The sequence below is a fragment of the Manduca sexta genome, chromosome 15 (assembly GCF_014839805.1).
Source record: "Manduca sexta isolate Smith_Timp_Sample1 chromosome 15, JHU_Msex_v1.0, whole genome shotgun sequence".
Classification (NCBI taxonomy): Eukaryota; Metazoa; Arthropoda; class Insecta; order Lepidoptera; family Sphingidae; genus Manduca; species Manduca sexta.
In genome coordinates this window covers 10,111,136-10,137,685 of record NC_051129.1, presented here as the reverse complement: position 1 = coordinate 10,137,685, position 26,550 = coordinate 10,111,136, and the positions used below count along the sequence as shown (strand labels likewise).

General features: G+C 39.8%; 1 protein-coding gene across 9 annotated transcripts in view; it reads left to right on the top strand.

Moving 5' to 3' along the window:
* LOC115446720 (tyrosine-protein phosphatase Lar) overlaps positions 1-25,445 on the top strand; it is a 401,337-nt gene extending 375,892 nt beyond the window's left edge. For 2 of the 9 annotated variants that reach the window (XR_005112397.1, XR_005112398.1), the window contains exons 12-26: positions 593-616; positions 4,101-4,201; positions 4,907-4,969; positions 5,404-5,533; positions 8,284-8,434; positions 9,212-9,348; positions 10,864-11,160; positions 14,520-14,659; positions 15,050-15,252; positions 15,363-18,492; positions 18,564-18,674; positions 18,982-19,151; positions 19,437-19,509; positions 19,670-20,212; positions 20,961-25,445. Coding sequence is in view for 4 of the 9 variants with exons in the window: in XM_037438902.1 (XP_037294799.1) it covers positions 593-616; positions 4,101-4,201; positions 4,907-4,969; positions 5,404-5,533; positions 8,284-8,434; positions 9,212-9,348; positions 10,864-11,160; positions 14,520-14,659; positions 15,050-15,252; positions 15,363-18,492; positions 18,564-18,674; positions 18,982-19,151; positions 19,437-19,572; positions 20,961-21,029 (4,862 nt within the window). In the remaining 5 variants the exon portion in view is untranslated. Of the gene's footprint in view, positions 1-592; positions 617-4,100; positions 4,202-4,906; positions 4,970-5,403; positions 5,534-8,283; positions 8,435-9,211; positions 9,349-10,863; positions 11,161-14,519; positions 14,660-15,049; positions 15,253-15,362; positions 18,493-18,563; positions 18,675-18,981; positions 19,152-19,436; positions 19,573-19,669; positions 20,213-20,960 lie in introns of all 9 variants that reach the window. The other 7 variants (XR_005112399.1, XR_005112401.1, XR_005112400.1 and 4 more) reach the window with 7 other exon arrangements.
* Positions 25,446-26,550: the final 1,105 nt, after the last annotated feature.

Here is a 26,550-nt window from a genome sequence, read left to right as displayed (position 1 = left end):
TACAAACAGACGAATACCAAGCGATAAGAAGTTAACATGATGCCACGCCGAAGTACGGAATGTTAAAATACAAATACAGAAAATCATTTGTACGCATTTACCCATACGCTTATTTTCTTTTCATTTCTCTTGTCTCGCTTTAAATTATGCGATTTGTGAAGTTAATTTACCTCGCTTGGATTGGAATGGGAGGAAGATTTTTGTTCGCGTTCCGTTTGTTGCGCTGTGCTCTCAGTTTTAAGGTATTTCCTTTGATCGTCTTTACATGTCCTCCGCGTAAACGCGACGTACGACAATCGCCGCCGCTTCATGTAAGTTCGCTTGTGTTCTATTTTTATTTTTGTTTCATTTGCACATTTATCTTCGTTTGTAGAATGTAGACGTAGTGCGTGATCGATTCAGTTTATTTTCTCATGCACCATTTTTTTTATCGACGTCGGATTCGTATGCCTTACGACGTATAAATATCGTTGTTGATGTGTTTTTGGATTCCTCACACACGTTTTTCTGCCCTGTATCTTGTGATATTGTGTGTACGCGCCGTTTTGTACTGACCGACTAATCATATGTTTTTTTCCGTGCTCGCTTGCAGTGGATTCATTATACGCAGGTGCCAGTAAGTATACAAAATAATTTTACACATTTTTATCGTACGAATAGATGGATTTCTTAACGATTGGGCATTAATACAGCATGTTCCTGCTAGGTTTTTGCATGGATGGTCAATCTATTGTGTATCATTAATACAGGAATCATTGGGATACTTTTCACATATAACTCTTCCCCCAAACAGTTTATACGTGTATGTACTACTCATATATGTATGACAAAGTAATTGGTTTAAGGTGGAATTTCATCTCTTCACACGCATTCCTTCCTCACAACATAATGTCAAAGCTATAACATCTAATTTCCCGTAAAATGTAATATTATCAAATTGTGAGTCGGTAAGCCGCCCGCCTCCGAAATTACTGACGGCGCGTCGCAGTACGCCTGCCGAGTAGAAAAAATCTGATGAGTCTGTAATGAAAACGTCTCTGCGAAAATGTGTACACAGCTTCTGTGCGTCTCCTTTACATTTGTAATAAAGGAAAGTTTGTGTCGCCGGCGACCCGTGCTCTTGTCCCAAACGAGATTATGACGTTTTAATATCGGACCGCCCCGCGAGAAAACTTTTTATTGTTTTGCTCTTTGTCGGCATTATAAACAGAATGGAGATTTTTCATTGAGTGACGCCCCTTTTTCGTATTAGAGCGGGAGGATTACAAATCCTATTAAGACGGCCGGGGTTCGCGTCGGTGCCGCCAGGGCCATTATTTTTATTTTCATTTCGTACATAATTGAAATGAGCCCGGCCCGTTGCTTAATTTGATATCGCAATGTTTTCGTATTACTTTCATGCTAATGGGCGTTTGAATGGATGTCACAACAAAGAGTTTTTATATTCGCGCCGTTTGATCCCGGCTGACTTGAGATCCTTATTCATTTTCATGATTGGTTTATGAAAAGAGCAATATAATTTATTCACGGAGGAAACTTTGTCGTTTTTAATTTGACGGCTTATACTTTTGTCGTTTTTAAATGTAATTTTGGTAATTTATAACAATTTACAATGTTTTGACTGTTAACATATTGTAACTGTTATAACATGATATTGATATTTGTACATAATTTTAGCATCGTGTAACGTCGATAACGGTCCAATATTTAGATAGAAGACTGAGCTTATCGTGTATTAAATATCCAGTATTGCCATATATGTAATCCCGGTACAACCGAAACGTATAAAGATTCTCTGAATCCGATATGATTCAACAAGGTTATTTCGTTCCTCTCTATTAAGACCTGACCCAAAGCAAAACCGCGCGCTAACCGTACTTTTAGAAATTATTTGTTCAAAATGTATAATACATAATATAAAAAAAATACTATATAATATTTTCGCATTAAATTATTTTTAGTTTAATTATTTAAAAACTTCTATAATGCAGATAATGTTTCCTTAATATTATAAACACTAAAATTGTTATTTCCTAGCATCTCCCAAACTACAAATCATTTAAATCGCAATCAACACTATTATATACACAACAATAAGGAACATTTGGATAGTTTAAAATCACAGAAACATTCCAAATTGATTTTTCGAAGAACTTATTCGTAAATATTTCCGTATACCCGCCCGTATTCAAGGCCGTTTGCTCGAGAAGATTCCAAGTATATTAGAGGCTAATTTTTACGCCCTCCACATCCACTTAAAAGTCCGTTTCCCAGTACAAAAGCTTACAAGGAGGTCGATAATGTAGTGTTCTATTTGCGTAAGAAGTTTCGTAATCGGATTTTCATTTTCTAAAATTATCTTCTACGCACTTAAACGTTATTTATAGTTAGGAACAGTATTTTTATTACCTTGCATTAGGGGTAGTAAGGCTATTACAGTATTACTTATAAAATATTTGCAAAGCTATGCTTAGTTAAAACACAAATTTACTCGATCAGCTGTAAGTCAAAACCCGCCATCTTGCCTCTTAATAAGGTTTAAACTAGGAACCGGTGATGTTTTTGACAGCTATTTAAGCAATTCTTAACCACCTCTTAACCCTAAAACAAGTTTATGAGTAAGACTGTTAGAGTAATTTTTTTCTATATTACCTCTAATAAGTAAGACTGTTAGAATAAGGTTTGTTACCACGGTCTAAACATTGTTATATTACGCGTTAATATTATTATATTCTTATTGGGTAGTTTAGTATCGAATATTGCCTTTAAAACATATAACACAGTCATACTCGTATATGAACAACACAGTCGAATCAAACAAAAAAAAACGGTATTTCACTTAATATATATTTGAATATTGGTTTCTTACTATTTTTAGCAATGTCGGAAGTTGTATGAGCAATCCGTCAAATAAATTATAACCAGACTAAATATATGTGAAATGAATTGATAACTTTATACTTACAACTGATATTTTTCATTCGTTTGTGTTGTACTCTATCTTACATGTTTGAAAAATCAGTACTAAGGTATATTTGGGGAAGGAGTAGTAGAAAGCCTTTTTCATTGTAGATAATGTTTAATGGTGCTAATTGTAGATAATATTTCACATAGTTTGTATGGTATAATTCGAGTACTTAAGTGTCTATTGGCAACTAGAATTGATGCAATATAATTTTCATTTACCATTTTTACATATAAAAAAGTGGCGATAGCCTAGTTGGTTGTGCAACGGACTGCCGAGATCAATGTCCGCTGGTTCAAAACCCAAGGGCACACACCTCTGACTTTTCTAAAATATGTGTGTATTCTTTGTGAATTATCCCTTGCTTTAATTGTGAAGGAAAACATTGTGATGAAACCTGAATACTTGAGAAGTTCTCTAAAAGAATTTTGAGGGTGTGTGAAGTCTACCAGTTCGCACTAGGCCAGCGTGGTGGACTAAAGCCTAATCCCTCTTAGTAGTAGAGAAGGCCCGTGCCCAGCAGTGGGACAGTATATAATACAGGGCTGATATTATTATTACATTTTCCACACTTATATTCCCAAATTCATATTCCAATATTCATGGTCTATGTGCTAACAGAATATGTAAAAAAAAATGTAAATAACTTTATCAATAATAGTGTACAATATTTGAATAGCTTTCGAGACGTAATAAGCGATGGCCAGGCTTCATTACTCGGATGGGACACAACATATTGGGAATTTTCTTATCATATGCTTGGTATTGATTGGATTAATGATCAATATGCAATTTAATACTACATCACATCATGAATGCTGGTCACTTTCAAATAGGGTCTTCAGTTTCTCTCTAGACTGGACACTTTTAGTCCAATATATTTTAATATCGATTTAATAGTTTAGATAGATAGAAATGTGGTTGTGACATCACCTTTCCCTACCATTGAAGAGAAAAAAAAAAGGCTTGGTGCTATAATAATGAATCATAAATATTATACACTATTAATGGAACTATACCTGCGCTCTATAAAAATACATCGGGGAAAATAAATTGTCTAAGCCCCAATTCACGTGCATGTTCCATCTTACATATTACTACAGAACATCACGTGACGTCATCGTTTTGTTTCTAGAACCCGGATCAGCCCCGAGGAACGTGCAAGTACGGCCGCTCAGCTCAAGCACTATGGTTATACAGTGGGACGAACCCGAGACTCCTAATGGTCAAGTGACTGTGAGTTAACAATGTTAATACGAATTATTTTTATTTATATTATATTTACTGGTGGTAGGTGTCTCATATGTGAGAGTGCTTGGGTAGGTACCACCGCATTGTCTATTTCTGCCGCCAAGCAGCAGTGTGTAGTCGCTGTTGTGTTACAGTTTGAAGTACATTGTAGCCAGTGTAAGTACTGGACATAATGAGACTTAACATCTCACGTCTCGGGATAACGAGCGCAGTGGAATACAAGCAAGCAAGCTCGTCTCGACATTCAAAGCAATAAAAAATATATATATTAAAACTTTATAGTACACTTTCTTTTGCGCGCAACTATGTCCGCGTAAAAGTTTTTCCGGGAAAAAAAAAAATGTCTCGCTTTATATTTTCTCGGGATAACGACCTATAGCACCCAGGAGTAATGTAGCTTCCTCGTGAAAATAAAAATTATTGGTTTAGTAGTTCCTGAGATTAGCGCATTCAAACAAACAAACTCTTCAGCTTTATAATATTAGTATAGATTATAAAGAAAGTAGCCCTCTATAGCCCACATTTCCTCTATAGCCCCACGATAACCATCAAATCACATTCTGGCAATTTATCTTCGTTCTTTGTTTACCGAAGAACTAAAAAAATATATAATGATATAATATTGACCTGATTAATTGTCGCATTTTATAGAATCTGTGAATTCTGAATAACGGTATAATTTTTTTATAGGGCTACAAAGTGTACTACACCACGGATCCGTCGCAGGGTCTTCAATCATGGCATTCGCAAATGGTAAGTCGATAAAACAAACTATGCTAACCGGCAAAAATGGCGAAGCATTAGCACACCTGCAAACATCGCTGAGAAGACTAACGACAACAACTTTCTGTGTATCAGCACCACGACCACTCTGCAAAAAGCCCCCGTCTAAGAAGAACCTGGTAGACATCGAGTGAGACCAAGTCTCTACTAAATACGCCCTACACCGGCATGCCTTTACTGAAATGCCTTTGCAGTGGAATACCAAGCAATACTTTGTAATTCAAGGTGTTGGAAGGGGTTTCATTTGTTTATGGGCGGTCGTATCGCTTACCATCAAGCGAACGGCAAGCTAGTCTCGTCATTCTAAGCAAGAAATATATATATTTTTAAAAATGCAAAACTGATTCGCAATGTTATTCGCGCTACTCATTAACTTTAGATATCAATAAAACTGTTTCGTCTAGATGGACAACAACCACCTGACGACGATCAGCGAGCTGACGCCGCACACGGTGTACACCATACGAGTTCAGGCGTTCACGTCCGTCGGCCCGGGGCCCATCTCGGCGCCCGTGCAGGTCAAGACGCAGCAAGGTACGCATTCTTTGTAGAATCTGTCTCTCTCCCACAGCTTCCACCGCAACTCTCGTAAGCCTCGATGAACGGTGCCTAAGAGCCGTATAGTCTGGTCAGAACGAGAACCGTCGTGGGATTTGAGGTCGCTACTGTTAATTACCTCTTTTGTTCAATTCTAATATGTTTCTATACAAAAAACGTTATAAACAACAAGCAAGATAGTTTATAACAAGGCAATACGATATGACAAATGAGTTTAACATTTACATTGGGTAAATAACAGTAAAAGGTAATTGGCGGGGTAGGGTTGCTATGTAAAATTCGAAAGTTAGTTCACTTTTCGGCCACGACGGTTCGCTTTCTGAACAAACTATACTCGCTCATCAAACAGATCTGATTATATTTTATAACAAACCATATCATGTTTACAATAGTATTAAGTTGTTTCTAGAAACGCTTTAAAATGTTCCTTAGAAAGTTAAGTATTGGAAACAATTTTAGTTATTTGTTTGAATTTTATTTTATTGTTATTGTTGTCTTAATATTATTCAATTTAGAGTTAGATTATAGATTATTTTGTTAGATGTAAGTGTTTTGGCCAAGTGCTGTAAACTTTCATTCAGTTTATAAATAAATTAGTAAATAGTTAACGGAACAAGCCATGACCACAAATAATGATGAAAATTGTGGTCCAGTTTGAAGAACATTACAGGTAGGTTAGTACCTATTGAGCCATTGTGTGACTTAACATCAAATTTCTAGAGAGAACCAGCCCAATACGACGCAGTGCTTTATAAATCAGGATTCAGGTAAAATTGTCTTGTTACTTTGACAGTTTTGCTGCTTACCATCAAGCGAATGACTTGCTCGTTCCATCATTTATTTATCTATACTTATAATAAATCTGTAGAGAGGTCAATTCTGTACATGAAATATATTTCCAAAATAACTATCAGGGAGTGATTAGGGATCGATACTGATGCCAAAAATGCAATTAGTAAAATTTTTGTCTGTCTGTCTGTCTGTCTGTCTGTCTGTATAACCGTTATAGAAACAAAAACTACTCGACGGATTTCAACGAAACTTGGTACAATTATTTGTCATACTCCTGTGCTGGTTATAGTGTACTTTTCATCACGCTACAATTAATAGGAGCAGAGCAGTGAAGGGAAATGTTGGGAAAACGGGAGAAGTTACTCCATTTTTTAAGATTCCGTCGCGTGTGCAACCTTAATGGTTAAAGCTACGCAGAAATCATGTATGATGGAAATGTTCTCCTTAAAATTATGTAAAAAATATCCCACGACAGCATATGTCTATCTTTTATGGTTGACTCACAATAACACGTGTAACTCCCGATAGCTTAGCAGTTCGAAGCTTTCTCTTTATATTTGTCTACTCTTACGTTTATAACACTCTCAGTCATCTCTAATTAAAATAGTTAACATTATTAAATATTCCATAAAAAAGAATCATAGAAATCGGTATAGAAACACCAAAGTTATACATGAAATACGCTAATAATAAACCATCACGCGTGAATACTGAATCATGCTATAAGCTTCCTTCGATTACACCAGGATCCCATCATCAGACCCTGACCGGACAATCGGACCACCTGCATACCACCATACATTAAAAAAACATCCCGACAAATTGAGCACCTCCTCCATTTTTGAAGTCGAAATCCACGCGGGCGAAGCTGCGTGCGGAAGCTAGTACAAAATAATTGTCAAAATTTTTTAATTTTTTTAACGCTGCTCCTAAAAATCTAATTCATAAAGCTGAAGTTTATAATTTTTGAAATTTATGTGCTGAGATCTGATATCATGAAAGATGAAATGATTAATTAAGTAATATCAGTTTCGTATCTTACACAAGTCCTCGGGGAATAAGGGACACATTTCATAATTTTATCTTGAAATCTCTGCGCCTTTAAATTAACTTTGCATGTGAAATAATACTCGTTAATTATATAATTTTGAAGTTAATTGTGTGTAGAATTGTATCGCATACTAGCGTTTTTCTCATAGTTCCGTCCATGTTCATTTACATACAATTAAATTTAATCACTTGCAAAGAATGATTTGTCTATTAATGTTTATCCTCTTAAAGGAATTTGTTTGACTGTCCTGTCGAACGTAAAAAGAATAAATGTGTGTGTCTTTCTTAGGCCGACGTTATATTTGTAAGTTTTACATGCGTAAGTTATTTACGTGAGTTTCTTCCGACAATTTTGCTATCGTAAACAACTTCATAATCAGATCACAATAACAGACCTTATTTCTTGCCAATTAACGTTCACGTAAGTTAGTTAAGTTAAAATTAGATAAATCAAACTTACAAACGTAATTAAATAAGCGCGCTTTACGATACAATAATTACACATGTATTATAAAATGCAGTTCCGCGGTAGCTTTCTGTACTTCTCCATATAAAACTAAAACAGTGTCAAATCTCCCACCGCCCCACGGGCGAATTATTCTTGGAAAGGAATCTGAAATTTCCCTTCACGTATTAATATATTGTTAGGAACTGAAGCGATTTTTATTAAAAATAAAAAGAAATATCACTGACTACAGATATACTTTCACAAATACTACACAAACCGAACAATCGGTACGACTGGTAATGAACAGTTGTTCGCTGCTGACTGACGACTGCCTCGGTCTGTCAAACGCTTTATGTTTTTATAGCAAAAGATATCACAAATACCCTCACAAAAATATTTATATCCTAACAATATTATTATTCCGTTCCTTGATCAGGAGTGCCTTCCCAACCGTCGAACCTGATGGCAGTGGAGGCGGGAGAGACGTCGGTGACGCTCTCGTGGCGCAGGCCGGCGCACGCGGGCGACAACATCGTCTCATACGAACTGTACTGGAACGACACGTACGCCAAGGAGCATCATAAGAAGTAAGTGGATTAGTATGTTATGTTTAAGGAAACACAATATTTCGGTAGATGAATACGTTTATTCAGCGTCGTAGCTGACAGTGGCGGGGACATTTTTTCTACCAGCTTCAGTCACACTTTTTAAGTGTCAAGAAAATGGGTAAACATACCTATACACAACAGTGGGTTTAATGTTAGTAGTGTGATTGATTAATCAAACAAGGAAAAAAGAAAACTAATATTTATGTTTTTTAATTAAATTTAAAAAAAGGTCGGTATTAGGTATCGGTAATGTAATCACACGAACCATAGAGAATACTCTCTATGATTCGTGTGATTACATTACTGATATCTTACTGATTTAGGAAATCTTCGATTACCTCATAATTCTTTTGTATAGATTCCAATAAATTTAGAAGCAGTGTTGTGTCGCTAATCAAATTACAACCATAAAAAATATCAACTGCCTCGGTGGCGTAGTTGTACTGCATGCGCGGTACGGCAGCGCTCTGAGGTCCTGGGTTCGAATCCCAGGTCGGGCAACGTGATATTTGGGTTTTTCTGCTCAGTATCAGCCCGGAGTCTGGTATTTGTGCCCGATATGGCGATAGGCTCGCCCCCTATCACATCATGGGACGGAACACACTTGGCGAAAAGTGGGTGCCATGGTTGCGCCTCTGCATACCCCTTCGGGGATAAAATGCGTGATGTTGTGTGTGTGTGTGTGTGTGTGTGTGTGTTGTGTAAAAATATCAACCGTATTATACATAAAAAAAAAATCCCCTATTCGTTGCTCAGGCGCATCCCAATCACGGAGACGTACACGCTGAACGGGCTGTACCCGAACACGTTGTACTACATCTGGCTAGCGGCGCGGTCGCAGCGCGGCGAGGGCGCCACAACGCCGCCCATCGCCATCAGAACAAAACAATACGGTATGCGGCCGCGCGCCACCCCTACCACCGGCCCTTCGTCCAACAACAAAGCAAACGTTCGCACGAAACGCACGAACGCAATCGAACGTATGAACTTACAAATGTACGAACTTACAAACGTACGAACTCGCGATTGAATGTACGAACTTACGATGTTCAGTGAATTAATTGATGTTGAATTAGAATTTTGTGTAAGGTGGTTAATTGCGCATATTCGCGTCGTACGCTCGTGCGAGCGATGCCGGTTAGGACGACGTCTTCGTTTGTGAGTGGTTGTAGTATACTCGCGATAGGAACGAGATTCAGTACTTGTAAATGTTGGCAATAGTTTGAAAGTTTTTGCAGTGAGGGGCCAATGTGATGAGGGTTTATGTTTTATTTTAATTTTATGATTGAAGTATGATACGCCTTAATCTTAGACGCAACTTTAGTTCCTGTAAAAATAATAGAAATTAAATATTATCAGGCTAAAAGTCATACTTATTGGTCTTTAAAAATTAAAGAGATAATATTTACTCAGTAACATAAATCATTTATTAATGCAATCCCTTGGGTATTTTGGCACCATAACTTTCTAAGTAGAACAGATAAAATTGACTCTTTGAACCTTCTAGCGTAACAAAATATTCATAAAACAATTTTGTAGAAATGTTTTAAGTAATTTGAATTTTCAATTCAAGTTTGAAACATCACCGGCCGGTTTCTTTTGTTTTAAATTAACTTTGAGATTTGCGAACAAGGAATCTCTTTCCTACCTTGAGTTTTGAGGAGATGTGAGAGTGACTGAATCCTGTTGTGAGTATTCCAGGTAAACTCCTAATGTAATATTTCACATAAAGCACCTGCCCGGCACGCTGCCAGTAATTCAAGCACAAGCACCACGTTTTATATATCACAATATGTGTTTTGTAATTGTAAAATTGTCGAAACGGTAAAGTGTACGCGATAGTCGCGCCACTCACCGCACTCGCTCACACCTCACTAACGTTCAAGTAAACGCGAGTCGTCGTCGAGACGTGTGTGCGTACACAGTACCTTAGTAGTGGCTTTATGTTGTTCGTAGGTCAGTTGAACACGAGCCCCGCCACGGCGGACTCTTTTGTTTTGCGCTTGCGACGCGAAGATAAATAATTGTTCGCGTCGTAAGCGCACGATAATCATCCCAGTTTTGTTCCAACAGGAGAAAGTGTGACAGATGAGACATAACGATGTATGGGCGAGCGGATCCTACATTGACACCACACAAACAACGGGGATATGTGCATGCTCGATCATTTATTTTTGGCGACACGATCGTCGCATTACCTATTTATTGTATTATGTATATTTTATTTATGTTCTGAGCACGGTGTTTTCATTTCATCAATGGCATTCAGTGATTGCATCGGCCAGGGTTGGTTGTCGGTGCACGGAGACGTGTCGCCGCGTGCGGTTGAGTTGTTAAGTTGCAGGTTGTCGGAACGGTCCGGTAGTGCCGGTCGGTTCCGTCGTGTTCTTACCGCTGAGCTTGTTTAGTTCCCGGCGCCCCTCCGATGAATGTGACCGCCGTGCCGATATCGCCGACCGCCATCCGCGTGTCGTGGCAACCGCCGCCAGCGGAGCGAGCCAACGGCCGTATCGCTTACTACAAGCTGCTATGCGTCGAATCCGGGAGGGGAGATTCGGAGGCGACCGTCGTCAAACTAAACCAGACGTCGTTCGTTCTGGACGAGTTAAGACGGTGGACGGAGTACCGCGTGTGGGTGCTCGCGGGCACCAGCGTGGGCGACGGGCCCGCCTCCTACCCGGTCACCGTGCGTACGCACGAAGACGGTACGTGTCTACTCACTTATTGGACCTCCACACTGTCCCTGTCTTCCACTGACACTACGTTCCCGCGTTCCGTTTCACGCATTTAGTAAAAAAGTCAGATTAATGTTTTATATTTAACAAATATTTTTTTCGATGTGTAAATGTGGAACGATGGAACGGAGCGTTGCCGAGCCAAAGAAACATCTTATTTCTTATACATTTGATCAATAATTTAATTATCTTGCAAATTAACAAAGTTCTTTGGCTACGTAATATCAAAGGTTCGAAGCACGAGCAATTTTAAAATAAACTCAAATTAATTTTGTATTTTACCGAAACGTCGGGTTGTTTGAAAATATTACACGATCCTCTGATATTACAGTTGTTCGTTACATAACATATTTAATATGGGAAAGGTTACTAACAAATTTTTATATGAAATACCATCTCTATTCATTTATAAAATCATTCAATAAATGTTCAATCTCAGTTCACAAGATTCAAGATATATTGAAAATACACTCATCTGCACAAAGTTAATGATTTATTGAATGGTTTTATGTACGAAACATTTTGGGCTGACAATTTTAAATGAAATGTCCCTGTTTTGGTCACACATGCTATAGAACCATTGGTGGTGGGTATACTAATGAATATAATAGATGCCACGACGGTTAGCTATCGAAAATGAATCTACACTACGTTTAATACCAAGATACTAATGTCATTTTTTTCTTTTGTTCCTTTCTCATGAGCATATAGCAGGATACTAAACAGGAGGTTTAATATCGTAACAAAATTTTACTATGCTTGCCGATAAACATTACATGTATATCTATAATCATGTCACCGATTGTCACATTTGGTTGTCACAGTAATGACGCCGCTATTTACGGCGGCATATAGTCTATATTTCCACTCACTGTCACATGTAATGATTTGTTCCGATGACGCGTCTCATCGATACGTGTTATTGTCAACTCGCTAAGATGGCACTCACTGAAATGCAAAGTTTATATGCACCTGGTATAGTGTCGACGGCACCGTTATATTGATTTTGGCGCACAGTTGTTCAGTATTTAGCGATGGACACAATTTTGCATGCTTTATTTACCGACACAGCACCGTTTTTCGTTCAGTTAATTTCACTGAGCACAAGTTAGGTTCACGTCTTGCCGTACGCAATGGCGCAGTACTCCGCTCGTTGCGTTAGGCACGGACTGCACTTTTAGGAAGCACTCAGCACAACTAGCGACGCCACGAGGTGAGAGAGCGAGCTCGCTGGAGCGTTCGATCGCAGATCGTTCGGCCGCTCGACCGCTCGACCGCTCGACCGCTCGACTGCTCGACCGCTCGACCGTTCGCCGCTCGGTTGTAAAGCCCGACACGCACCACGGCCCGAGCGCCGCATTTGAATACCAATACCGTCCCCACACGACACGCGCGCATGCTACTAAACTACTCACAACTACTTCTCTACTCACTGTACTGTCGTACTGTCTGACTACTGTATACTATTAGCGGGAACACCGGGCCGAGGCGAACTCCCCACGATCCGCCAAATTCCACTTGAACATGATTGGCCATTCGGGATCGAAGGGACCGCGCCACCGACACACCCGCCTGGTAGCCCGACGCTCGCTCGGTCGCTAGACTACGCGCTACTCTCTTTACATCTATCTCTTCTTCTCACTCGCTCTCCGCTACAACTTCTTGCCAGTAGCCACTTCACTCTCGCCTATCTTCCTTCTTCTGTAATCTCTATCAGACTTTCGTCGTGCATGCACACTAGATATTGTGACATATACAGAATACTATTATGGCTAACGTTCGCATCGCCGTTAACAAAGAACGGGACGGGGTTCGATGAACGCAACGCGACCTACCGGCACGGCTCAATCCTGTTAGCGAGTCGCGGGTACACCGATACTGCACACTAGAGGAGCACAGCAACGCAGGCACTCGACTCTCTGGACACTACGGACACTCTGACACTGTCACTAACATCACAGCGGCGCACACAAGGTACGAGCCACCGAACCACTGAACCATTGATCCACCGACCCGCCTGACTACCGACTGCCGACACCGGCCACCAGTCACCACACATACAGAGGCATCGCCAGCGCACATACTCCGGACTCACACAGCGACTCACACACACTGGCGCCGTCGCGTTAATCAATACATGTGCGTGTGAGTGACTTCTCTGCACCGAGGGACAAATACGGCTACAAAGGACGCATTTTTGCCTTTTTCTGTGCAATCGGATCGTTTAACTCATCCGTAAACGAATCTTCATGCAAACCACCGCACATTTTCACTGTATTCAAGAAATAAAATTTTGACGTCGGTTTTGTTCCGCGCGCTCAACAGAAAAAGGCAATGCACGCGACCTAGACGAGGCCCGCGTCCCAAGCGGCTTAAACCGAATGCGCCTCCTAAAGAGCTCGAAATATACGAGGAAGTAAAATAAGAGTGCCCCCCATTTCGCCGACAAGCGTTCTACTCGTAATCTCTCACTTAGTAGTTCCGTTCGCCCTGCAATGTTCGCACAATTTGTCTTAAATGTATTTGAATGCGTTTTTCTCTTTTTTTCTCTCGTCACTGACTTTGTATGGGCCGCTGGTAACCCGTACAGCCATAAGGAGTGAGTACAAATTACTATAGTGCTTGTATATGTGTGCGTTTGTGCTTGTGCCTAAGCTTTGTGTAGACCGAGTCTTCCTAGCACTTTAATTAATCTAACCTGATAAAACAAACTGCAAGCGGTAACTTTATAACGTTATGTAAAGTATTACTTCGTAGACGACGAATTGACGAGTTTCTGCATACTTGGCTCGTCCCGGTCCGCAACGTACAAACTCGCAACTCCGACGTCCCCGAAGCATGAACCCCTTGCAGTGTGTCGAATAACGAACATAGTTTTAGTAATGCTGCTTTTGGACACATTAGGTGAATTTGTTAAATGAACTAAAGTGTTGAATTGTTCTTTGTAAAAATGCTTGACGATTTTAGTTGTTCTATACGATGTGGATTGGAAGGTAATGGATTTTAATTGGTTATGGTGATGTGAAAGGTATATGATACTCAGTGTGTGTTGGTATTCAAATGCCCGATCGTGATGCTGAGAGGCGTACAGACGCCTGCGACTGGAGTGCCCTATCAGCATCGCCGACGGCGCGTACTACCGACCGCACAGTGTTCGTTACAAGTGCTTCCCGAAAAGCCTATGACGCCGACGCTTCCGAATTAGACTCCCCCTTTTAAGAATCGCTTTAGGTAGTTAAATAGCACGCTCCCGTAGATGCTGATAGGGCATTTAGGTCTCGAGAAGACGATGTCCGGCTCGGCTTTTGACGTGGTGTGTGTGCTCACAGTGCCCGGCGAGCCGCAGGACGTCAAGGTGACTGCGATCAACTCGACGTCCATACACGTCACGTGGAAGCCGCCGCAGGAGAAAGAAAAGAACGGCATCATACGAGGCTATCATGTGCACGTGCAGGAGATCAGAGAAGAGGTAACGTTAATGTTAATTGGACATAAACTGGATTTAAAAATACAAACGAAACCCGGTTGTATCCTCATAAGAATAGACAGAGCTACAATCAGGGCACCGACTTTTCGCCAAGTATTTTCAGTTCCATGATTTGATAGGGTCAAACCTATCGCCATCTCGGGCACAAATTCTAGGCTCCGGGCTGATACATAGCATATAATATATGTATAGAAAAATCTAATATTATTGCCCGACCCGGAATTAAAACCCTGATCTTCAGAACGGTGTTGTACCGCGATAGGTGAAACCGATTTATTATACTATGAACAATATCATACGTTGATTACTATAATGGACAACACATATTTTTCACGCTCCTCAATTCAAACAAAGCAATACCTTAATTATCAGGGCAAAGGTCTCCTCAACGACCCGATGCGCTTTAACGTGATGGACGACACAACACTCGAGCTGAACGTGTCAGGACTCCAGCCGGACACCAGGTACAGCGTGCAAGTCGCCGCGCTCACCAGGAAAGGGGACGGTGACCGCAGTCCCCCTGTCTCGGTGAAGACGCCTGGCGGCGTGCCTAATAGGCCAAATGTTAACCTCAAGTAAGTGATTTTGCATTGAATATATTTAAAATTGATTATGCATAAACAATTGGAGACCAAAAAAGTTTAGTCATTAAAGCAGTCTCTCATTCTTAAAAATATTGTTTTAGGGTTTTGGAACGAGATCCCATAGTATCAATAGAACTAGAATGGCTTAAACCCACCCAAACGTACGGCGATTTGCTTGGATACCGTTTAAGATATGGTATAAAAGATCAACCGCTAGAAGAAGTTAATTTCCCTGGAACCAAAGTTTCATCACATAGGATAAATGATTTGGAGAGAGGTGTACAGTATGAATTCCGAGTGGCAGGGAAAAATCATATCGGTATCGGTCAAGAGTCAATTAAATACTGGTTAACGCCAGAGGGGGCGCCGAAGGGACCACCTACGAATGTCACGTATCACTTCCAAACCCCAGATATCATTAGTGTTACATGGGAAGCCCCGATCAGGGCGGACAGAAGCGGCCAAATAAAGAAATATGACGTCCAGTTTTATAAGAGGGGTGATCAGTCTTCAATAGTAGAAAAGACTACAGAATTAACAAAAGCTGTATTCACTGGGTTGGAAGAAGATGCTCATTATGTGTTCAAAGTTCGCGCGTATACGGAGCAAGGAGCCGGGCCCTACAGCAAAGACCTCACGGCGCACACTGAAAGGGACATAGGCAGGGCCCCCATGGCAGTGAAAGCCGTCGCTACCTCGGAATCTAGTGTAGAAGTTTGGTGGGAAACATTCCGTTCCAGAAAGAAGATTATTGGCTACGTAATTTTCTATACGATGACACCTGTAGAAGATTTAGATGAATGGCTTCAAAAGAGTGTTCACGTAACGCATTCTGCTGATTTGGAAAATTTAGAAAAGTTTGCAGAGTATGCAGTTGCGGTTGCGGCTAAGACGGCCGATGGCCTCGGCAGGTTATCGGAGAAAGTCACAGTGAAAGTTAAGCCCGATGAAGTGCCTTTACATCTTAGAGCCCAAGATGTATCCACGCATTCTATGACATTGTCATGGTCCCCACCATTACGCTTAAATCCCGTTAATTATAAGATATCTTATAACGCAATAAAAGAGTTTGTTGATTCTCTTGGAATGACCCAAACGCAGGAAATTCCAAGAAGAGAAATAGTAGTAAAACATGATAGGACGTCGTATTCTATCAATGATCTATCGCCATTCACAACGTACAATGTTAATGTAAGTGCCATACCAAATGACGATTCGTATAGACCGCCAACAAAAATCACTGTCACTACACAAATGGCTGCGCCGAAGCCAATGGTGAAGCCTGATTTTTACGGTGTTGTTGAAAACGAAATACTCGTCATTCTACCTCAAGCTTCGGAAGAATATGGACCCATATCGCATTATTATTTAGTTGTAGTACCTGATGATAAAGCTCATAATCATAAGAATCCTGATCAGTTCCTAACAGATGATTTGATAAAGAATAATATGAGAACAGATGATGAAAATGCACCTTATATTGCTGCGAAGTTTTTACAAAGAAATATATTATACACTTTCCATCTTGGTAACGACGAAATGTATGAAGGATTTTTGAATCGAAAATTGAATCTGAATAAAAGGTACCGAGTGTTCGTGAGGGCTGTCGTGGATACTCCTCAAAAGCATCTCTATACGTCCAGTCCGTTCTCGGAATATTTATCTTTAGACATGCGCGAGGCACCACCTGGTGAAGAACCCAGCAGACCTGATCCGAAAGACATAAATGGAGACCCCGAAATACGAATCGAAGAAAATAGAAAGGAAGCTGGCATGCTTTGGGTAATAGGACCGATCATAGCCGCTTTAATGCTATCTTTGTGTCTAATAGTAATGTTTATAATGAAGAGAAGAAGACAACCTTGCAAGACACCTGACCAGGCCGCTGTGACACGGCCGTTAATGTCAGCTGATGTTGGATTCGGCGCTCCATCCGATCCAGTAGAAATGAGACGACTTAACTTTCAAACACCAGCCATGATATCTCATCCTCCTATTCCTATATCCGAACTCGGTGACCACATCGAAAGGCTAAAAGCAAACGACAATTTGAAATTCTCTCAGGAATACGAAAGTATTGAACCCGGACAGCAATTCACGTGGGACCATTCGAACATGGACGTTAACAAACCGAAAAATCGATATGCAAATGTGATTGCTTACGACCACAGTCGCGTAATACTGCAACCTATTGATGGAATTCTTGGCAGTGACTATATTAACGCAAATTACTGTGATGGCTATCGAAAACACAATGCTTACGTCGCGACGCAAGGTCCGTTGCAGGAAACATTCGCCGATTTCTGGAGAATGTGTTGGGAACTGCGCACGTCTACGATAGTAATGATGACTAAATTAGAGGAAAGAACACGTATCAAGTGTGACCAGTACTGGCCTAGTCGCGGTAGCGAAACGTACGGCATGATGACTGTGACCATTGCGGAGGTTCAGGAGCTTTCTACTTATTGTATTCGCACATTCCAAGTGACGAGAAACGGTGGCGCGGAACGTCGGGAAATCAAACAATTGCAGTTCACGGCTTGGCCTGACCACGGTGTACCGGACCATCCAGCGCCATTCCTGCAATTCTTGAGACGAGTGCGAGCTCTGAATCCCCCTGACGCAGGTCCTTTGGTAGTGCATTGCTCGGCGGGCGTCGGTCGTACTGGCTGCTTCATCGTTATCGACTCTATGCTTGAGAGAGCACGACACGAGCGTACTGTCGACATTTACGGCCACGTGACATGTTTGCGAGCCCAACGCAACTACATGGTACAAACCGAAGATCAATACATATTCATCCACGACGCGTTGCTGGAGGCGGTCGTCTGTGGCGACACTGAGGTGCCGGCGCGCAACCTCCACGCGCACATTCAAAAGCTAATGCGCATCGATTCGATCGAGAACATAACAGGAATGGAATTGGAGTTTAAAAAGTTGGCGAACATGAAGGCGGATTCGAGCCGTTTCGTGTCGGCCAGTCTTCCGTGCAACAAACACAAGAACAGGCTGGTGCACATCTTGCCGTACGAGTCGACCCGCGTGTGCCTCACGCCGCGTGACGGCTCGGACTACATCAACGCGTCGTTCGTGGACGGGTACCGCTACCGCGCCGCGTACATCGCCACGCAGGGCCCGCTGCCCGACACCACTGATGACTTCTGGCGCATGCTGTGGGAGCACAACTCCACCATCATCGTGATGCTCACCAAGCTCAAGGAGATGGGCAGGGTGAGTGGATTTTGCTTTTGAAATTGTTTTTGTAAATGGGAATTGGTTTTAATACGTAGGTTTCTTTGCAGGAAAAATGTCATCAGTATTGGCCGTCGGATCGTTCTGTTCGCTACCAATGCTTCGTGGTCGACCCCATCGCTGAATACAATATGCCTCAGTACATCTTGAGGGAATTCAAGGTAACTTACCACATAACTAATTAAATATAAGATCCTGTTAACATCCTTAGTGATAATAAAATACGAGGGTAAACTCTCAGTAGAAAAACATTCCTGCCCAGGACCAAATCATTGAATTAATATATTCGCAACGCGCTTTGACTTTGAACTAAGGTCGTACATTCAGATTTTGGTTGCCCGACACTGAAATTAACATCATTGCGATACGCTCAAACCGTGGTATAAATAACCACCTGTACAAACCAAAATTGAAGAAGTGACTTCTACCTTTTAAAAAACACGAGTATAATGTATCCCCATTCGGTAGGTAACGGACGCGCGCGACGGCGCGTCTCGGACGGTGCGTCAGTTCCAGTTCACGGATTGGCCGGAGCAGGGCGTGCCCAAGAGCGGCGAGGGCTTCATCGACTTCCTCGGCCAGGTGCACAAGACCAAGGAACAGTTTGGACAGGACGGACCCATCACTGTACATTGCAGGTACTATATTGTTTACAATCAGCTGACCCATTTGTTCGTTTCCCTTCTCGGTTATAATGACTTTAACATTTTTATATTTTATTCTATTTACTAAGATTTTTTTTTAATTAACAGTCATTGTATCCCATTACATATTTTCAAATTATTGATATCCTTTTATCAGGTCGTACACATCTTACCTTCTTTTCTAAATGACATAATTGTTAAAAAAGTAAAATTGAAGAAGTGATTTTGACATATCAGTTCAGGTAGATATGTGATGATGATGATGTTGATGTTGTGCAGCGCCGGCGTGGGTCGCACGGGCGTGTTCATCACGCTGTCGACGGTGCTGGAGCGCATGCAGTACGAGGGCGTGGTGGACGTGTTCCAGACCGTGCGCACGCTCCGCACGCAGCGCCCCGCCATGGTGCAGACCGAGGTACGCACCGCGCTCACATACTCTTCCACTAACTACATTACATTAGCTACAACTACTGCTGTCGACGGTGCTGGAGCGCATGCAGTACGAGGGCGTGGTGGACGTGTTCCAGACCGTGCGCACGCTCCGCACGCAGCGCCCCGCCATGGTGCAGACCGAGGTACGCACCGCGCTCACATACTCTTCCACTAACTACATTACATTAGCTACAACTACTGCTGTCGACGGTGCTGGAGCGCATGCAGTACGAGGGCGTGGTGGACGTGTTCCAGACCGTGCGCACGCTCCGCACGCAGCGCCCCGCCATGGTGCAGACCGAGGTACGCACCGCGCTCACATACTCTTCCACTAACTACATTACATTAGCTACAACTACTGCTGTCGACGGTGCTGGAGCGCATGCAGTACGAGGGCGTGGTGGACGTGTTCCAGACCGTGCGCACGCTCCGCACGCAGCGCCCCGCCATGGTGCAGACCGAGGTACGCACCGCGCTCACATACTCTTCCACTAACTACATTACATTAGCTACAACTACTGCTGTCGACGGTGCTGGAGCGCATGCAGTACGAGGGCGTGGTGGACGTGTTCCAGACCGTGCGCACGCTCCGCACGCAGCGCCCCGCCATGGTGCAGACCGAGGTACGCACCGCGCTCACATACTCTTCCACTAACTACATTACATTAGCTACAACTACTGCTGTCGACGGTGCTGGAGCGCATGCGCATGCAGCACGAAGGCGTGGTGGACGTGTTCCAGACTCCGGCCATGGCGGCCAATCTCGACGGAAATCGGCCAAGTACGCAGGACATATTATAGTGCACAAGTGTGTGCGTAATACATAGGTGCACTCTCTTTTTTTTTCCTTCACTTTCATAGTCCGGTGAGATGGCAATCCGAGCTGACCGGAGATAGATCAGGCGCAGGACCAACGGCTTTACGTGCTTTCCAAAGCAAGGGGGTATCACACAGCCAACTTCCTGACTCCGAGCTACGACTGCGTAATGTTTTAAGATGGAATAACCCAGTCACAATTATTTTGACCTGATCCCGAACCTCCAGTTCAGGACTTCAGCACGCCACCGAAGCAGTCTACAGGTTCAGGGGCAGTTTAGGGGAGGTCTATGTTCAGCAGTGGACTTCCAATAGCTGATGATAATTAATGATATGAAAGTCGTAAATACAATACACAATCTAAAAGTCTCAACCTTCGATATGTTGTAAATTTGAATATTATCTATATCATTGTTACACATGCAAATTTTACTATTCTGTTCAATTATGAGATACACCTACAATTGCTTACTTTACAACCAAGAGATTTTATACTTTTTTTTTACCAATTTTACTGATGACAAATAATATTAATTAATTATCATATTTGTGCAGGATCAATACGAGTTCTGCTACCGCGCTGCGCTGGAGTACCTCGGCTCGTTCGACCACTACGCCAACTGACGCTGAGACGTGCTCGTCTGAGCGCATGCGCACGCGCACGCACGTACTTAACACTATGTATGTACACTATAACGATTTGGGACGGTTGTTGGTTTGTGTTTTACGAGGACTGGACATATTTGTGTGCTTCCGTTTTGTTCGTGTGACAAGAATATAAAGATATTATACTTTTTGTTACTCGATTATACGTAAATCCTTATGACATTTTGTATTTTAAATGATCGAAGTGAATAATTTTCGAACGATCGAACAAATAGAACGAACGTTCAAAAAAACGTAATTTTCTCTGCACGTAGTACAAATTCAACATCAACATTCAGTTTGAAGATTATAGTGAACAAATATCTCTGTGACGATGGAAACAAGCAAAAACAAAGTATTATAATAATATAGTCCAATACAATCCGAAATATCTTGAACTGAAGCCAAGAAATAAGCGGTCTTGTATTTGGCAAACCACTACCATTATTAGACGAATGCAATATCTGAAATAAAAACAATGTACAACGTTCCTATAGGCTAAATCTTCAGTGGAAAATGTGATATACTTATAAACTACATAATTAATTTAAAATCTCACAGTAAGATATTATGATAATATGGCTGGATATCAACAATTACTCTGGCATTTCTAGACCAAAAATAGGAAATAAATATTTGCCAATCATATTTGTGGTGTGGTGTGCAATTTCTCGTTGCAGATGTTTTGTAGAGACCCAATACATGGTGTAAGCATCAGAAATTCTCGAATACAAGTCCTGCAAACAAATAATGTTCATTAAAAAATATTTTTCGTTCAAAATCAGACAGACATGGAACGATTTTTTTACCGTTATATAATTATTTGTATAATATATTTTCAAAAATTCTATAAAAATAAATCAAATATATAAATCACCGAAAAAAAGTTAACAACATCAAAAAAAAATATACATAAATATTAAACATTCAATGCTTTTAAAAGCAACGAACAACCGTCCCAACGTCGAAATGTTTTGTTGTCCCTACCCTGTTGTAAGTCAGTGCGGTTCCGGTGTGAACCGGGGCCTGCCCTAGTGATGTACTGCCCACGTCGACTGAAAGTAAAAAACATGTTAATTTGAGGCTATTACATGTATGAGTGCCTAAGAAAGCTACTTATGATGTATATTTACGAATGTGACCACTTTTAAAATCATGATTGTGAGTCGGAAGGGTAATAAACGTAATTAAATATTATCCTTATGTCTAACTTATGATATAAACTAAAAAGGCGGTGGTTCGCGCTATTTTTAATCTAAAACGGAACAGTATGAAATGTTGAAGTCCATATAAACAGTTTATAGATGCATTTAAATATTATATTACGACAGGATTATGAGAAGTATATTACGGGCAATATAATGATTATGCCGACGTTTATGATTTGCACGGAGGTACAATTCACATTACGGCCACTTTAACGAACGAACGAGTGCGTTAGCGTTCCTCCGATCGTTCGTTCGTATGATCAATCGTTCGTACGATCGATCGTTCGTTCGTTCGTTCGTTCGTAACGTCAGTTGTTCCTCAAAACGTAACTTAGTGAATGAAAACAGTGCGCTTAGAGACTTAACTATACGCGTTATATTATTCAATTCTGATCGTCACATACAATATATACAAACATGATATTGTAAAATGTATAAATAGTTATTGCAGCTGTAATTAGAAGTTTATTTTTCATATCGGGTGTTAAAGAAGAATATACGTTTAAGTAGTGTAAATTGTGGTAACACGTTTCATTATGCAATATATGATAAAGAAACTCTTTAGACGAATCGGCTGTGTCGTGTGTTTGTGTCAGTCCTGTGCGTAGTAGGTAATGTTGTGTAAATAACTGTTTATTTTTTTAAAGAAGTACGTTTAGTTTGCCAGCGCCCTGTTTTTTTAGTCTTGCCCTGTGAACCAGCCAGTTATAAAGACTTGGCCGTCAAGTGACAATCTGAATTGCAATACAAAAAAAAGACAATGTAAATGCTTTTTTGTGTAGTTTTTTTTTCGTTAGTTGTATGTTAATTTGTAATGTCAACGCTTGCTTAGGTGATGATCGTGATTCGATGACATATCTAATGTGTAGGTAGAAGTAAATGTTTTCATTGATGTGGTAATGTTTTAAATGAATTATACAATTAACGATTCGACTGATTTTGACGAATCGCGCAACTCTAACGTGTCATGTTAGAAATGTAAACAGACGTTACCTGGAACGGTGTTTTGACGGAAGCCATTTTTTATTAGTTCACTATTTATCGCTTCTGTGACGGATCGAAACAATATATTTTCCTTATAATATGTGAACGTCACTGCCACGAATCTACCACACTATATTAAGCTATCATTAAGTGTAGTATGTTATTTAATCTTAACAGTAACCCCTTGCATAGTGAATGTATAAGAGTTTAGGTTTTTCACTCGTTTTATACAATATACCCTGTAACTTATATCAATCTTTTTACGTATAAGTTAAACTTTGAGCTTGTATGTAAATTTAGGGAATAATACGGTGTAACGCGGTCTTCATGTAGATATGCGAACAATTTAAATACTACTCATTTGTGAGAGAGAGTTATAATTGTGTGTGCGTCTCGTTTCGGTCGCGTCGTACGACCGGAACGCACGAACTGCCAAGCGAGTGAAGCTTTTGAAAAAAAATCAAAAAAATAATTACTAACAATAATACGAAACGTACGTAGATTTTAATGAGAGTAATTGTTAAAATGAGGTTATAGTGAAAATTTAATACTCGTTGATAAATCATGTTTGTCGAGGAGCAAATACATGATAGTGGACAGCTTTGTTTTGTTAACAGCCAGTGTATCACATCAAGCTTTAAACATACATCATTCCTACATGTTTTATTTTGTCTTGCCGCTTGTTATGATTTTTTAATGTGTTATAAATATATTATCGAAATAATTGAATTAAATTCCATGAATTACATTTTTTTTTTCGAGATTTCCTCCGATTTGTGACCCGCGATTTATTTAAAAATCAAATACAAATACAAAAAAGTTTTCAGACGTTGTAATATTCAACTAAAAAGGTATTCTAATCCCTCATTTTAAAGTTCAAATAATCCGAGCAATGGAATGAATACCAATGTGTAGAATAATATATTGAACGCACACTGAGATCTCTCTTGTACAGTTATTGATACAGTTACTCGTAATAGGTTTAGGTTTAACTTTCGAACTGTTTACAGCGAACTTACATTACCATATTGTATTTTATATCCTCTATCCTATCCTATAAAACCGCAGAATTTGCCGCTGAATGTAAAAATATATTTTTCGCATAAAAAGGACACCCTATATTGTGTTTTCCTACAAACAGCTAACTATATTCCTATTGTACTTTATAATTTTGGCCAAATGGCTGTTTTGGTTTTTATATGATAAAAATACATCTTTAAATTATTGAATATTTTTTTTAATCCCAATTCCTATATGTATAATAATCATGCCATTGTATACCCATAATCAGTCGATTGTACAAATAGCAGTCAGTACAAAATATAATAATACAGAGTGTTCAAAAACTCATTTAATTCGTTCATAAATAATGGTAAAGACGCCGTAACCAGTATCGAAGGTGATTTATTTTAGTTTTGTTTCCAATAGTAATTAACATTGTCATGCCATAACGAGGTGCTTCGTTCTGTTTTGTTAGTACCGTGTTGTTTAAATCTACAATCAATGTTTCGTTTTATGATCATGGAATTTCGTTTCGTACAAGAAAGACTGATTTACAATAATTTCGATGTGTTTTTTAATTAATTTGAAATTTGTGTAATTGTAATAAATGAATGAACAATGTGTTGTAATATTTGTTGTAATCCTATAATTATGTGTTTGTAGTTTTAATTGTAATTTACATATTTTTTTGTGAAACGCACCGTTTGTTTGGGAACTCTTTGGACGCAACCAAATAAATGAATGAAGAAAATTTATTTTTGAAAATAGCAATAAATTAATATAAAGCAATTGTTTTTACACAAAATGAAATAGATTTTTTATGAAATTCAAAGACTTCCCAAACGAGACGGATATAAACTCCACGACCGAACAAATTTAGCATTTATTATGAACAAAATAAAACGCCATTTAGCGTGTAATAATGCAAAAAAAAGGTACGCCATCCGAAAAATACTTTTTTGATCATAAAATAATTTGCATTTTTGAACGAATTGGCATTATGTGTAAGGCCGTAGCTTTAAAGAATGTGTTAGTGCAAATAAAATGGCGCACGCAAGATGGCTGGCGGGGAGACTCGTCAGTGTACCTAGAGGTTGGTAGATCATGTTTATTTTGTAAAATACCCGCGCTGCGTCTCGGGCACAGTGGATTCGCAAATTATACATATGTATATGAAGAAATAAATTTATGTGAGACCATATTTGGGCGTTTTATTCTTATAATGAGCTTTGAGAAAACCTAGCACTTATCTACATACATACATACATACATACATAGTATCAGGTATTTATCCTATAGGGGTAGAGACTATGGTTGTCACTTTGCACGATTCTGACATACTTCTCTCGTTGCCTCCATGAAGAAAGATTTGAGTAATGTGACCTGTGCTTGACTTAGAAAATTAACAATCATATGATTGTTAAATATCCTACATATTTTAAAATTACACTTTACAATATACTTTATAAGGACTAAGATCTAATCCCTCTCAGTAGTAGAGAAAGCCCGAGCCCAGCATTGGGACAGTATATGACACAGAACTGATATTATTATTATATACTTTAAAAGCTAAATAATCATTTATTTTATTTAATCTCATGCGAACTGAAGGTGAAAAGATGGATTATTAAATACAGTTTTATTATAGTATATGCAAACTGTTAAGAACCTCACCCTGTCACTGTAAATACCAATATTAAGAGACTATAGAGTTATTCACAACCACCGTATTGGTAAACTATAGAACTCGACACCACGATAGAAGAGTTTGTAAGGACGCGGAAATCCGATAAAAGCAATCGATATCATAATAAATACTAAAATTCCACATCCCAACTGTTGCTTAGATCCTTTAAATTCATTATTTTCCATTTTTAAATATCAAAAAACAAAAATCATCCGTCTTCATCACTACTATATTTTAACAAGTACATTTAATAAGATATTTGTAATCTCACTCATACCTAAAATAATGTATAAACAATTAACATCAAAATATTTTTGTGGATTTATAAAATAATAAAATGCCTGTAGTTTTTTAATGATATTCCAAAGTGTAAAACAATTTTTTAAATGATTTCTTATGTTTACGCGAATGTTAGACATTAAAATAAAACTATTTTTCGGATTTTATCACGGTTTTTATATTTTTTTCCCGACGTTTCGAAAACTGCAGTAACAAATTTGTAAAACTAAATAACGTAACTGCAAGAAATCACGAGAACACATTCCTATTCATTCATTGTTACAGTTTCAGTTCGTTAATCCCTTTATCCAAATATTGTGTAGGCCGCAAATGGGCACAA